Source organism: Peromyscus eremicus, chromosome 4, assembly GCF_949786415.1.
Source record: "Peromyscus eremicus chromosome 4, PerEre_H2_v1, whole genome shotgun sequence".
NCBI lineage: Eukaryota > Metazoa > Chordata > Mammalia > Rodentia > Cricetidae > Peromyscus > Peromyscus eremicus.
In genome coordinates, this window is record NC_081419.1 from 131,327,437 (window position 1) to 131,343,308 (window position 15,872).

General features: G+C 54.1%; 1 protein-coding gene across 1 annotated transcript in view; it reads left to right on the forward strand.

The window, feature by feature from the left end:
* The window catches only part of Vstm2l (V-set and transmembrane domain containing 2 like), a 30,928-nt gene extending 17,002 nt beyond the window's left edge, over window positions 1-13,926 (forward strand). The window contains exons 2-4 of the mRNA XM_059259715.1: window positions 4,572-4,741; window positions 6,517-6,567; window positions 13,660-13,926. Coding sequence (XP_059115698.1) covers window positions 4,572-4,741; window positions 6,517-6,567; window positions 13,660-13,926 — 488 coding nt within the window. The remainder of the gene's footprint in view (window positions 1-4,571; window positions 4,742-6,516; window positions 6,568-13,659) is intronic.
* The last annotated feature ends 1,946 nt before the right edge of the window (window positions 13,927-15,872 follow it).

Genomic DNA, 15,872 nt, shown 5'->3' on the forward strand with positions numbered 1-15,872 from the left:
GTGTGGTGCTGGGCTCACAGCGGATGGCATTACATGGCCTGCAGTCATGTAGCACCCCCCCCCCCGCCGCCACACACACACACCTGACTCTGCAGAGCCCAGGGGGACCCCCATTCTGCCTTTGCTCCCACAGCTGGCTTGCTTTCCTGCCATCAGACTGCACCCAGGTCGCCTCGTCTTTGGAGCTCTCCCAGATGGCCTCCTTCCTGAGGCCAGACACAGCCTTAGGTCACGGGCCATATTCTTCTCCTTGGAGTGTGTCCGGGACTCACCCCATCTTGTAGAAAGACAAACTGGTGCTCAGGATGGGGAGGAATTCTTAGGTGAGAGCGGAACAGTTGGCAGAGGCAGGCTACGATTCCTGCCCAGTGTGCTGCTGGCTCCTGGCCCAGTGCTCACAGGATTCCCACACACACACTGGACCCACGCAGCTGTTTGGAGGGACAGGACATGTGTTTAGGTGGCTGACTGTGGACAGGGCAACTTGGATGTCCTGTCACATGCACAGAGTCTGTTCTCCCTCTTTGTCTTCCAATCACACTTCCTTCCCCCTTCACTGCGAGGCTAGATGAGGGGGTCCAGGGAGGCCGCACCCCACCCCACCTTGGAGGCCCTGATGAGTCTGAGGGGTCCAGAGGGCTTGTGGGGAGGGGAGCTGGCAGCGATGACCACAGCAATGGCCTAGCTAAAACCCCTGTCCACTCCATGCTCAGAATGGTCTGTGCACTGGGGTTGAGGCCAGGGGACGCCACCTCAGAGAAGTCTTCCCGATTGCCTCAGACTGGGCAAGCTGTGTGTACTGATGAAACAGCACCCCACCTGCCCTCCAGGGCTGTACCAGCCAGCAGGGATCACTCCCACTTCTTTCTTTTTTGGGGATAGAGTCTCACGTACCCTAGGCTAGCTTTGAACTCACCACATAGCTAAGAATGATCTTGAACTTCCAATCTTCCTGTCTCTACTTCCTGAGTGCTGGGATTATAGTCGCATGCCACTGTGCCCAGACTATGCCACGTGAGGGATCAAACCCCGGGGCCTTGTGCATGGTAGGCCGGCACTGAAATGATTTAGTCTCACTCCCAGCCCTGGGCCACCCATTTGTAGAAAGAGCTCTACAAGCAAAAGGCAACAGATCTCAGAGTGTGGTGGCGCAATCTTTAATCCCAGCACTCAGGAGGCAGAGGCAGGTGGATCTCTGTGAGTTCAAGGCTAGCCTGGGCTACAGAGTGAGTTCCAGGACAGCCAGGTATACACAGTGAGACCTTCTGTTAAACACAACACAACAAAACCATCTCCTAAAGCAATCAAATCCCCTAAGAAGTATGGGGTGGTGGGGAGTGGGAGCCTTGGGAGTCATGCTGGTCTGGGTTCAAATTATGACTACTGTAGTGTGGAGAAGGATTGCACTGGGGGCATCTTCCCCCTTTAAATCACAAGGACAGGCAAGGGAGCTCACTGCCTGCAAGACAAATGCTGGGACTCTGGCTGGCCCAAACTGAGACATGCTCAGAGCTCAGATTTCCACTACTTAGCACACATACTAAAAAAAAAAAAAAGGATGTAAAATGTCTCATTAGTAACTAACTTTATCACATGTTGAAATATTTTTTGGTATTAGTTTAAGTAAAATATATTATTAAAGTTAATTTTAGCTTTTTGTTTTTTTAGACCTTTTTTCATGGGGAAACAAGAAAATGAAGTGTTCCTCGTGACTCATGATGTCACTCATTCTTTCATGCATGTTTCTATTGGAAAGAGCTGTCCTAAACCATCACCGGGAGTCCAGTGGAGAGGTGACCTGGGGTGGGCCCCATCCTGCACTCTGACTCACCCTAAACCACAGGACAGGGCTATCTCCGGGACTCAAAGACTGGGACCTTCTCATGACCCTGGCTGCTGGACGGCCCAGACCACACTGCCTTCTCTGAGCCTAGTGAGAGGAACTGAGGGCCCCGACCGAGGTAGCTGCTGCTCTGGTGGGCAGGCAGGCCAGGGGCTGTGGCCAAGAGAGGCTAAATGGGGACAGACAGAGGCATGTCCCTTCCTTGGGACATGTCACCCTTCCCTTCCTTCCACTTGGAGCCACACAGAGGATCCTCATCCTCTTGTCTGCCGCATGTGGCTTCCTGAATCACACTTTGGAGAAGGAGAGACTCCAAGGCTACATCCCAGGCCTGCTGTAGCCTCCCCTTGCCTAGCTTCAGGATCTTAAGGGGAGCCCGCCCTGTGGGAGGGCAGGTGGTACCACTCTCTTCTCTGAGGCTTAGTAATGGCATGTGGTATAGGTCACAGGTGAGCACCCCTATTGTCTCACACCCAGCCAGTCTCGTACTCTGGCCAACCAGATCTAATGAAAGGGCCTGGATCCAGAGACACTTGTTCCAGGGCTCTACTGGCTTCTCCTGGTGACAGGGTCTCCGTGACACCCTTGGATCCTGCTCTGCTTGGCAAACAAGACTGGGAAAGATTTGACCACAAAGGCTGGGGCAGGATCATCAGGTGTGGACCCTGGAGACCATTTTCTAGACACCGAGGAATATTACCAACCTCCCGCTGTGAACCAGGACCTTTCCCATTGCTGCTGATAGATAGATAGATAGATAGATAGATAGATAGATAGATAGATAGATAGATAGATAGATAGATAGAAAGATAGATAGATAGATAGACAGATACATACATACATACATAGGTGATAGTTGATAAATAGATGATAGATAAATAGATAGATGATAGATAGTCACACAGATAGATAACACAGGAATTGCTGCACCTCCTGGAAGGACAGATAACACATTAGCTGTGCCACACAAGACAGTAACTATCCCTCTACACAAATGGCTCTATTTAAGTGAATTAAAATAAATTTAAAATCCAGGTGCCCGGTCCACTCAGCAAACCATCACTGGTGGTCAATATGTTAGCTTGCATACAGACCATCTTCCCCTCGTAAGGGCTTCAGCTCCTACCCTGGGTGAGAAGGGCAGGGATAGGGTGGTTTGTGCTGTGTTAAAATACCTCCAGCCACCGTGTGAAAACAGGTTGTCTTCAGAGAAGCGTGAAGAGCAGCGGGACTAGTGTGATCATGGCGGCTTGGCCCTGCGGGAAGGGGCTGGCGTCTGGAGGTCCTCTGGGCCAGAACCCATGGAGTTTTCTGAAGACCCAGGGTAGGTTGTGAGGGTTGAGACAGAGAGCCAAGGGTGGCTTGAGACTGTCACAGGCCCCAGGCTGTGAAGAGGAGGGCTAGTGTGGTTGGCACCACCCCTGCAGGATCCTGATTTTCTCCTTCCCCCTAAGGACAGGGACAGCCCAGCTCTTGGGGTGGCCATGTGTAAAGGTAGCTCACAGCACCCCACAGCATTCCTGTGATTCAAGCCGTGTTCTTCATCACCAAATCAGCCTTATTTATACATCCAGGGCTAGCTAGCCCTTCCCCTCTGCCGAGAAACCAGAAAGCGAAACCAGAAAGCTTCTTTTTCTTTTTTTTCCATAAGAAGCTTTATAAACCTTGGCCTGCTAGGCTTTCTCTCAGCCCAGAGATGTTGCTGAAGTAAAGCTCTACGTGGGTACCTTGTGCAGAGCAAAGACAGTTGTCAAACCTGATCACACAAAACTCCCACTGTCCCGTGGAGGGGAGTGGGGGTCACTGCCCTTGATTCAGGATGCCACCTCTCCACCCAGGGCTCCCTCTTTAGTGGGACAGGAGGCCCTCTGGGGCTAGGAATGTCTGTCCCTCTGAGCTGGGCCTGGGGGACTGCATAGTCCAGGGGTGGGGGCTGATGGACATCACATTCCTAGAGTGACCTGCAGTTGCTAGGCATCCACCATCTTCCTTCAGTGTGAGCGATCTCCTGAGAGGAGGAAGAGACACTAATTGCATCTCAGACAGTTTGGGGAGAAAGAGCCGGAGCACATGGAGGGGAGGGGTGCTGAGATTGTGAAGTGGGGGTGCAGCAGGGTAACCTGGGCAGGGGGACTGCTGCTGGCTCCTGGAACTGGCTGTTCTGAGACTTGGTGGGAGCTGGGCTCTGCAGGAATGCCAGGCAGGGTGGCTTCCTCTCCCCTCTGCTCCCCACTCAGCACATCTGGAGCAGGCAAGCTGGTGACCATTGAATAAAGAGTTGCTGGGGGGCCACAAAGGGGTGACTTGAGGCTGAGCTTTGATTGACCACAGGAGCCAGGTAGGAAGTGAGGAATATCCGGAGCAAAGGGAGCTGGGAGAAGAGGCAGGCGCCCAGGCAGAGGGGAAGGAGCCTGACAGAGCCCCTCAGGAGGGTCAGAGTGGTGTCTGGGTGCACCCCAAGGGAAGTGGGGTCCTTAAAGCTGGGTTTGAGTTTAGAAGATGGTGAGGGTAAGGCTCACAGGGGTGGGCACTGGGTAAGGTGAATGGAAGAATCTGGAAGAATTAAAATTGCAGCCTCCCTGCCTTCTGGCTTCCTGGCTCGCTTTCAAGCCAGCCCTCCCCCATCACTTCTGCCCATGTCCTCTTCAGGCCCCAGGAGAGTGTCTTGCCACACATAGCTACCCTGGGGCCGGGTTTTTGAGTCCTCATCTGCCTGTTCCCCAAACAGCACTTTTCACAGAGACGCCCCATGACATGACGGCACGGACGGGCGAGGATGTGGAGATGGCCTGCTCCTTCCGAGGCAGTGGCTCCCCATCCTACTCACTGGAGATCCAGTGGTGGTACCTGCGCAGCCACCGGGACTGGACTGACAAGCAGACATGGGCTTCCAATCAGGTAAGATCTTGGGAGATGCTTCCATGGGGGATGCTGCAGGGGCCTTGGGGGACCTTGTGCCTAATGTCCCTGTCCTCAGCGACACCCTGCAGGCACTCCTTTCTTGCTGGGATTGGGCAGGTGATGGCCAGAACGATGCCTGTTCTAGGCCCTCCCCTAGTATCAGGGAGACTGAGGCCCAGAGGGATGGAACCTCCTTCAGGGGATGGGTGAAGTGGGTCTCAGGACACTTGCTGTCACTTCTCTATATCACACTGGCAGTGTTTTTGTGAAGGGCCCTGTGAGTAGGGCTGTGTTGTTACACAGTTCATTCCAAGCACTTATGCTTACCTGCAGACAGGCTCCCTGCACTGGGTCACAGCAGACACACTCAGCCCTCCCTCCACACGCCATCTCCTGAGTTCACACAGCCACAGCCCCTGCCCCGGGCCTCTGCCACACTAAGGGCTTACTCTAGGAAGTCACACTTGCTGTCAGCAAAGCAGATAGGGGCAGCCTTGGCCCAGAGATAGGAGGGGGTGGCAGAGAAGTGACCAGCCCCCTCTCCTTGTGGCTGGGTCATTGATAAGGACCTGTGTTCCCAAGGTGCCTGGCAAGGTAAGGTTGGCAGCTCAGGTGTACCTGGCTGGTACGCTGTTGTCTGGCTCCCTAACTCCCCTTCAGTGTTTCCTAACCTTCTCTTCCAAATGAGCCAAGTACATGTCCATCATACTCTTCAGGTCTGCTTCCAGGGACACCTTCTGAGACAGTGACATCCCACACATACGTCTGCACAGCAGCACAAAGATATATACATACCCACATGAACATGTGTGTATATACTTTTATGTACACACACACACACACACACACACGCACACACACGCACCCTTAATACAAGTCTCTAGCAAACTCTGTCTTGATTGTGGGAGTAACAAGTCCCTAATATGTCAGACTGCCACATGCAGGTGTGGAAGACGCCTGTGGCCAGAAGAAACCCTTAGGAAAGGAGTTTGGGGTACTGGGGGGCATTCAAGGTATTTGGGGGTGGAAGCCTCCAGGACATGGCCAGGATCTAACTGTATCTACTACAAACATACATTCAGGTTCAAACATACAACCTTAGCAGCACATTCCCAGATGGAGAGCAGGCACAGACTTCTGGGGACATGCACCCACACTCTTTCCCATTTGTATATGTGCACAGACACATGGCCATTATAGCCAAACATCCTCATGAGTCAGATGCCTGGGTCCGTGGCCAATGTCACAACCACCCCCTTTATCTCCCTTTGATTTCCCTCTCCTGCATTGCCAGTGGGTATGAAGCTGAGATACCCCACTTCCAGACCTCATGACCTCTAGCTATAATCTTATTTTTTATAAGATTTATTTATTTATTATTTTAGGTATATGTGTGTGCCTGAGTGTATGTATGTGTACCATGTGGGTGCAAGTACCTGTGGGGACCAGAAAGGGGCACTGGATCCCTTGGAGCTGGGTATTGGGCACTAAGCTTGGGTCCTCTGGAAGAGCAGCAAGTGTTCTTAACTGCTCAGTCATCTCTCCAGCCTTCATTTTTTTTAATTATCATTTTAAAATTTGACTAGAATGTATATAAGTGTCTTTATGAACAGGATTCAGGGTGACATTTCCACAGCTGTACACACTGTGCACTGATGAAATCCAGCATCCTTGACCATGATCCCAAGTGTCCTCTGTCTCCATGGTGTTTCTCCCCACCCTCACCCCTCGCTGACACCCTGTCTCTGTTCTCTGTTCTCCTCTCTGGACAGCTAAAAGCTTCTCAGCAGGAGGACTCGGGGAAGGACGCCACCAAAATAAGTGTGAGTTTTGATAATGACTTTCTACAAATAGTCTAATGGAAGAAGCAGCTGTAACAAAAAAAAAAAAATTTTTTTTTTTTGGTCCATTTCAGTAGGGAACTTGGGCAAGAAAATGGACGAAGGGGGAGGAGGCTGGGAGGTGCCCCAGCTTGGTGGGGTCTTTTGCTTGTTTTTCTGGGTCTTTTGCCAGAGATTTTTCAAGTTCATTGAATGACAGGTAAGAAAAATGACGGGAGAGAGAAGACGAATTCTCCCCTGGCGGGCCAAGGCCAGGTATGCCTCCGTGGTGTTCCATGTCTGACTCAGCCCCATTTGTCACTGGGAAGCTACAAGGTCTCAGGAGGCTGAGTGGGCAATTTTTTGGCCCACCATGACTGATGCTGGAGCATCTCAGGGTCCCTGGGGGTGACTTCCAGGAGCAGGGACTCCAGGACTGGCAGGCTTAGGCATCCACTCATTTTTTTTTTTTGTGGCCACAGTGGGCAGAGAGGGCCAAGCATTTGTTCATTTTACAGCCTGGGCGCTGAGGCTAGAGAGTACCTGAAGTGTGGCTACTGTGCTGAGCCCTCTTGTCCTCTGCCAGGGAGGCCAGGGAGCTGGGATGTGACAGTTACTGTGGAGTTGGAGGGCCTAAAGCTCAGCCTGGAAGAGACAGGCACTGTGGAGAAAGAAGATAGAATAGGAAGAGCATAGAGCAGAGGGGACTATTCTGGGCATGCCTGTGGCCACCGGACTGGACTGGGTTACTGGAAGTTCACCAACAGCACACCCATGGTACAGGCACCCAGTACAGATATGAAAGTGTGTGGGCAGCCTTTCCAGCACCCCCCCCCCACTTTTGCCTGGGTCTCCTATAGCTTCTTAGGGACCACAGGGGGAACTCAGGGCCTCAGGGTCAATTAGACACAGTACAAGAGAAGCCGTGCTCCTGAACCAGGGGTTTCAGCAGAGTGGCCACCAAGGACAAGTAAGGGCACCGTGGCCAGGAGGCCAGGAAAGAGGCGTCTTCAGCCACTCAGGAGAGGGGCTAGAAAGTGAGGGACAGGATGGGATCACAGCATCCCTGATACCTTCTGGCAGGGCGTGGGAATTGCAGCTTCACAATTGAAGGCAGTCAACCCTGCTGTCCTGCCCTCAGTCAAGGCCATGCTCCTGTTTCACGGCCCGTTTCTTGCCTCTACACCCATCAGCCTCTCAGGCAGAGGTCTCCAGATGTACCAACACACCCCCTCCGAGGACACACCCTCTGCCTTTATTGTGTCCCGTTTCGTGAGCCGCTCTGGGCTCTGGCAAAGAAAGAATTATCTAATTGATTGAGAGGATTATAATTCCAGGCTGCTAGCCTCATGAGAGGGGAATGCAATGCTAATTAGTTAAATAAAATAAATGTTCTCTGTGGGAGTGTGAAGTCACCCCCAGTCCATCCCCATAATCCTCATACCAGCTGGGGCTTCTGCGTCTGGTACCAGGCCCAGCCTTTTACACAGTCATGCAAGCCAGCGTCCCTAACTACAAAGCCAGAGCAGACCACACCCAAAGACGGACCCACGGCCTGCGTTCTTAATGTCTTAGGAGATGGTACCAACTTTTCTTCTTAGACTTCAAAGCTCTGTGACTATTCTGTCATGCACAGGCTCATCTGTTTCCTACCACCCCTGGGCCTTTGCATAGGCTAGGGTGTCTGCCTAGAAATCGATTCTTATCTCTCCTTTCATTGCTCAGCTGAGGGGGGACCCCTGGGCCCAGTCACAACTGTACCCTTTCCCTTCCCTGATGGCTGTGTTTCACCTGTCATTATCCACCCCTGGATTACTTCATGTCAGTCTTCCCGAGAGACAGTAGGCCCAGGATGAGCCTGAATCCCTTGTTGTGTTTCCGTGGACCAACATAGAGCCTGGCACACATTAGGTGCCCAGTTAATATTGACTGATCACTATCCCTCTCGCACACACTCAGACCGATGTGTATGCAAGCATGTCTGTATATATGGGTGGTAGCATGGTTTGACTTGGCTTCCTTTCTGTACTTGTGTGTCCAGGTGATAATAGCCAGTGGAGGAACTCATGTGGGGACCACAGGGACCAAGAAAAGACTTCATGTTCCTACATCATCTAAAGGCCAAATTTGCTAGACTAGCTCCCAAGCTTTAGCTGTTGGGACATCTCTGGGCCTTTGATAAACCACTACGAGAACTATAGGCCAGGCAGTGCCGGGGCCTGTGGGAGACTTGGCTTTGGTAGGTTGTGGGGGATACTTCAGAACCTGTGGAGCCTGCTGTGGGGCCCTGCAGAGGTCCAGACTCGGGGCTGGCTGTACTGACGGTAGTTGGGGATCCCGAGGAGCTGAGCTCTGGCTCTGGCTTTGCCTCCTCTCCATCTCTGTTTCTGGAATAAGATGGTGTAAGAAAACACTAGAAACCAGAATTAGCTTGTGCCAAGGGAGCCAGTCCTTACCTGTGGCCTGCAGAGACCCATGGCACCATTCTGCCAAGTGTAGGGTACCTGGTTGCCAGCCATGGTCGAGTTCTGGGAGGGTTGCTGTGGTCTAGCCAATGCTCTCTGCATTAGGGGTTAAGTTGATCACTCACTCGTCACACAGGGGAAGATGGTGCTGAATTCCTGACTTAAGTTCCCCCACGGGACAGGAAACATGGTTCAGTGGGTAAAGGTGCTTGCCCCCAACTAATTACCTGAGTTTGATCCCTGGGACCCATACAGTAGGAGTGAACAGAACCCCATGTCACCCTCTGACCTTCACATACATGTCAGAACAAGCACATACCCACACATTCATGCACTCACAAAAATTAGTTTAAAAAAAAAGTTCCCCTTCCCTGGGCCTGTCAGGTGATAGCTGCAGTGACAGTGGGCAGGAAATGCTTCCAGAAGGCCACAGTCACTTACGCCCAGTCCCCAGGCCCAAGTGGGAAATGGGCATGTATCCACTACTCCCAGGGGATAAAAGGGAACGTGACAGCTGCCACCACCACCACAGGAGAGTGGCTGATCTCTGAGAGCCTGTGCCAGGGGCCTGAGCTAACACAGGCCTGAGGGCTCCCTGGAGGGCAGGGCTAGTGCCTCCAGGGCCCCCTGTGCTGTGCCAGCTGTGGGAGGGCTTGCAGCCAATCAAGGAGGAGCAGGTGGGATGGGGTTGGGGGCCTTTGGGAAGACATGCGGGTTCTGTTGCCGGCCTGGCTGGCAGAGTCAGGGGCTGCCCTGGCTCCTGCCGATGCAGGGGTGGGGGGGGTGGTGGGGGGGGGGTGGTCTGGCTAGAACGGTGGCGCCTCACATGCTCAGGGGCAGGAGCAGTGGGAGTCTGGGCTGGAGATGCTTCATGGAGCAAGGTGACCACAGTAGGACCAACTGGAGGTACTCAGACCCACAGGTCCCAGAGCTGGGGGCTTCCCACCCTGGGCTTTGAATCTGCCCAGGGGGTGAAGTGGTAGAGTTGAGCAGAGCCTGGCCTAGGCTAGACCAGCCCACCCCTCCCTACCTCCCCAGGCACCTCCCAAGTCTCTCCTTGGAGCCACACGGAGGCAAAGGTCACTCTATGGGCACAGATGGCCTGCCTGGCCTTTCCTCCTGGCCCAGCTGGGAGGACAGAGCCTGGGGTGTGTGGCTGTGGCCAGCAGGAAGCTGGCGGTCAGAGCCGGCCTGGCCAGGCTCTTTCGGCGTGATTAGGTGCTTAATCGCTGAGGCCTGTCGATGCTGGGCTGTGATTATGATTTACAGCCAAGCTGCCCTGCGGGTGTGTCTTTTGGCCGCTCCAGTCGCACGGATTCCTGAATGAGGAAGCTCAGCAGGCTCTTCTTCCATCACCCCAAACGACTGAGGTGGAATAGAGATACCCTCTAAGGGAGCAGCAGCTGATGAGGCTTAGGGCAGGGCTCCCCAAGGACAGAGTGCGGGGGGGAGGGGTTTGTGCCCGTAGGCCACGCCCCGGGTGTGGCCATTGCATGCCTGATCTCGGGAGCCTCAGTTTTCTCCCTCAGGGACCCTGGGAGGTTCAGGGACATCGTGCTGTAACTAGGAAGCGCTCTGAGCACTGATGGCTGCTGCTTGGGTCTTTGCCTTTTGCACACTGTGCTAAGGGCAAAGCCGGGGCTGCAGCCTCGCCTCCGTCTGGATTCTGACTTGGATGCCCAGGGTACCCGTGAGTGGCTTGTGCTGTAGACCTTGTCCCACCAAGCCCTGATGGAAACGCCGCCCTTCTGAAGGCCACCGTTGTCTGTTGGCCTCCAGGAGGCTGCGGAGGGGGCTGACAGCTGGGGCCGAGGTTTCAGTGTGCCCCTCTGCCTGCGCCTGGAGGGCGGGGCGTAGGCCTCCCTCCCCAGGAGCGGCTGCTCCCAGCGCTGCGCATTATTACTCCATTAGCGCCTTGTAGGGTTGACAAATGAAGGATAATTAATATCCGTGAGGGAAACAGATGTTGAGGTAATTCGCTCCCGCTGCGCATTTGCAATGGCTTCTCCTAACTCACCGGAGAGCGTGGCGGGACCGCGGGGGTCTTTCTGTGCCCTTGGTCAGGGTGATGGAGTTAGCAGGCAGAGTGGACATCAGCTGAGCCCCACACGGGGAGGGAACATCCGATTCCTGACTCTCGTGTCCTGTTTTCTATGGGGACGTTCTGTCTGTGTCCCATCCCAGGTCCTCTGATGTACCATAAGCCCATGTTTTCCTGCTTTCTGGGGGATGGGCTCCTCACCAGGGGGCTCCTAGCGAGCCTGTGCTGCCAGCTCTGGAATCCTCAGTGGGTCTGTCGCACTGTTTCTAGGGCGAATGCACGGAGCCTCACCTGGGGTCAGTGCCCAGCCCTGCTGCATACTGGTTTGGGTTCTGGACCAGGCCAAGACCCCTTCACTCCTTTTGGAGTCTCAGTTTCCCCCATCCGTAAAGACAAGAGGATGGCATTCGGGCTCTACTCCAGTTGGAAAAAGGAGATGAGGCGAGTCCTTGCACTCAACAGACACTGGCTGCTGTTTGTGTACCCAGCTAAGTGTGTCTCCGTACAGGCCATACCCGCCCTCTCAGGGGCCATCCTCTTCGCCCTGGGGTCCCTCACTTTGTGTGGGGGAGAACAGCAGGGAACCCACTAGGGTCCCAAAGCAGCACTTGGGACTTGGCAGGCACAGTGCAGCTGTTGCTATCTAGAAGAGGGACATTGGTGCTCGGGGACCAGGCTGGCGGGCTGAGCCGCCTGGAAGGGTGGTGGTGCCAGATGGTGGCTGGACTGAACCCCTGTAGGGCCGGGCTTCCAGCTCTAAGAAAGGTCTTTACCTAAATAAAGGTCCAACTTCATTCCCTTTAACTTTGTTTTTTAGTTATAGAAATGTAGAAATTTACAAAAATAAGCCAGAGTCCCCATACCACCCTCCAGTCACACTAGGATGCGTTTTTCTCCAAATGCCTTTTCTTTTGTAATTGGGGAAAAAAAAGTTGCCAGTGGAGTTATATTCGCAGCAGATTTATTCATGAGAGTACTAATCTGGAAATTACCTGAATACCAGCCAACAGGAAACTGTTAGCAAGCCACAGTGTGGTCATCCAATGGAGTACTACACAGCAATGCATAGAACCAGCTGATACTGCATTGTGTGAAAGTCAGACTTGGCAAAGAGTCCTCCCCAACATAGAGTGTTCTAGAAAGCGGCTAAACTGTGGTGACAGATATGGAAAGGTTGCCCCTTGTGGGGATTAAGTACTGGCACAGAAGGGACCCAGAGCTTTAGAAAGTCTCCATGGCAGACACACAGACACAAGCATGAATGGGCTGTCCACCCCGTTGGGTGTACTTGACCCAAGACAGTGGGGCCCCAACTGTAAAATGAAAATTAGAAATTGGGTCAAGGGTTAGGTCTGGTGCAACAATCTAGTGTTCAGGGGGCTAAGACAGGAAGGTCCTGACTTGAAGACCAGCCTGGACAACATAGTGAGAACCTATCTTTCCTTTTCCAGAGCTGAGGACCGAACCCAGGGCCTTGTGCTTGCTAGGCAAGCATTTGCTAGGCAAGCATTCTACCACTAAGCTAAATCCCCAACCCCGAGCCTATCTTTAAAAAAAAATTCAAATCGCCGGGCATTGGTGGCACACACCTTTAATTCCAGCACTCGGGAGGCAGAGCCAGGCAGATCTCTGTGAGTTCTAGGCCAGCCTGGTCTACAGTGTGAGATCCAGGACAGGCACCAAAACTACACAGAGAAACCCTGTCTCGAACCCCCCCCCCCAAAAAAAATTCAAATAAATAAAAAGGCAAAGCTTTACAAGTGTAACACTCACTCTACCGCCAGGGAGTGGCGGTAGAAACTCTAGCATCAACTGTAGTGCTGTGGATGTCAGCCTGAATCCTTTTTTCCCCCTTGGACTTTATTTAAGTCTGTGCACCACCCGTGTGCCAGGTGGCTGTGGACGCTAGAAGAGGGAATTAGATCCCCTGGAGCTGGAGTTACAGACAGTAGTGAGCTGTCATGTAGGTGCTGGGAATCGAACCCTGGTCCTCTACAAGAACAGCCAGTGCTCTTAAGTGCTGGGCCATCTTTCCAGTCCTCATCGTCCAGCCTTTATCTGGAAGAAACAGAACCTTGGGCTGTGAGGTGGCTCAGCCGGTAATGGCGCTGGTGCTAAAGCCAGACACCTGCGTTTGAGCCGTGGCATCCAGATGGGGGAAGGAAGGAGAGGTGACTCCTGCAGATTTTCCTCTGACCACACATTCACGGTGGCACAAGCTCCCGACTCAAGTTTCTCCCAAGCTCTGCTGTGAGGCAGCTGGCTTCCCTCCTATGCAGGGCTTTTCCGTTTGTTCATGAACAGCAGCACAGCCCGGGAGCTTTGCCAGGAGGCTTCTTCCCTGCTTGCGTGTAGGAACTCTCACAGGTTGGGTTCTGGCTCTCCCTTCTTCATAGCTGGGCAGTATTCCACCGGCTGCATGCACCACCCTGTGGTTAGGCATTAGCGCTGCTTCTGTTTGTCCTTCTGTCATTCAGCTGCTCGGATGCTGACCTTGGGTCCCCTCCCTGGCTCTATCTGGGGTGGGGGCAGCCTGGCGGCTTGGCTCGCGACCCCGGCCGGTCCTCACGGTGCCTCTGTCGCCCCCAGGTGGTCAAGGTGGTGGGCAGCAACATCTCCCACAAGCTGCGGCTGTCGCGGGTGAAGCCCACTGACGAAGGCACCTACGAGTGTCGCGTGATCGACTTCAGCGACGGCAAGGCCCGGCACCACAAGGTCAAGGCCTACCTGCGGGTGCAGCCCGGGGAGAACTCGGTGCTGCAGCTGCCTGATGCGCCCCCCGCCGCGCCCGCGCCGCCGCCCAAGCCGGGCCGGGAGCTGCGCAAGCGCTCTCTGCCCGAGGCCTGCAGCCTGTAGTCCGCCCGCCCCGCATGCAGTCCTCCCGGCCCTGCGGCGACGGCGGCAGAGGAGTCCCGCGTGTGCTTTGCTTGCTTGCCCCCCCTCCGGCTCCGCCTCGTGCACCCAGTCCTCGCGGCCAGCCCCCTGGTGAGGAGCCGGGCCGAGGGGGCCCCACGCTCCCGTTCCGTCTCTTTCTACCCGGAACAGGCTCTGGGTCCCCCCCCGGGAAGCGGAGACCCACCAGCCCCACGCGGGAGGCTGCCCTGCCAGGCAGAGTTAGCACCAGCAGGCTCGCTCTGGGCCCTCGAGGCTCTCCCCGAGCCCCCCTCTGCCGGCATCCCCCCCCCACGCCCAGCCCTGTCTTGGGCCTGTGAAGTCCACCCAAGGGATCCCCTCCACCCACCCCCTCCCCACTCCTGATCAGGGGACACCCACCCTGGTGGTTTGTAAATATTTCTATTGGGCCCACCCCGCCCCGGAACTGGCTCAAACCTCTGGCCACCCTCGGTGATGGAGGGGAGGTGGGAGGCCCAGGGCTTTGCCTAGGGGTGAGCGGGCCCTGTGTATATGACCCAACCTGTGAGTACCAGCCAACTCCAATAAAGCGGTTTAAACCAACCCAGACAGTGTCTTGATGGGGCTGGCAGCTGAGCCACCGTGGGGAGGGAGGGAGGGAGGGAGGGAGGGCAGGCTTGGTGGGTCACAGCACTGGGCAAAGTGACCTGGTGCTGGGAGGAGCCTGAAAGGGCAGTCACTGCTGCTGGCTGGGGAGAGGGGTCCCCAAAGGGCAAGAGAAGCAGCTTTTGTCGACCCTACTGTGAATACTGGCGCCTGACTCAGTCCTGGATCCTGCGATAATCACACTTTCAGGAGGATCTGTGAAGCATGCGTTCAGGAGCGGATACACATCTTTGTAGCTGCCACCCAGAAAACCTGTCACTCTCAAGCAGACCCCACCTCAGCCCTCAGTCTCTTCCACCGTCCCCTCCCTCCCTCTTCGAGGGAATCCAGTGGTGACTCTTATGGTAATACTATCATCATCATCATCATCATCATCATCATCATCATCATCAATTTTGGAGTCTCATATAGCCCTGGTGGGCCTGGAACCCGTGGTCCTGTTGTTTCAATCTCCCAAGAGCTGGGATTGTAGAAGTGTGCCACCATTTAGTGGGTTTTTTGTTTGTTTGTTTTTAGTTTTAATAGCTGTATGTATATTACTTTATTTTTTATTACACGCATCTTTATGGGTGGTACAGGCATGCCACAGCGCGTGTGCAGAGGTCAGAGAACAACCTGAGAATATCGGTTCTCTCCTCCCACCATGTGGGTCCTGGGGATCAAACTCAGGTCATCAGGCTTGGTGGCAAGTGCCTTCACCCACGGAGCTCTCACACCAACTGTGTTTGTCACTTTAGACAAAGTATTTTAATTCACTTTTTTTGAGTGCTGGGAGTGAGAAATGCTAGGCAAGTGCTCTCCCGTGGAGTTACACCCCAGCCCCTATATATTTGAGTTTTGTGTTTCTGTTTTCGAAACATGGTCTCACATAGCTCAGAATGTCTTCAAACTCTCTGTGTAGTCAAAGATGACCTTGAGCTCCCGATCCTCCTGCCTCAGCTTCTCTAGTACTGGGTTGACAAGGTGTATCGTGTGTTCCTTCTGAGTGCTTTATCTGGGCCTAGTGCTGTGGGCACCTTCTCCATGTCTGCTGTGCATACAAGCCTGAGAGCCTGGCAAGCTTTGCCAGGCCGGTGCTCCAGGCTGTCCACTTTAGGATCTCATGTTCTCCTTAGACCATCACCATCCCCCCTATTACACAAGAGGAGTCAGGGTCAGAGAGGGTACATAGTTCACCCTAGCTCACCCAGTAGTTGGACCTTCCTTAGCCTAAAAGTGTGAGTGGTTGGCCCTGGCAAGACCAGATCCTTTCAGACCCCTTCTCCCTCACCATGCAAGCCTTG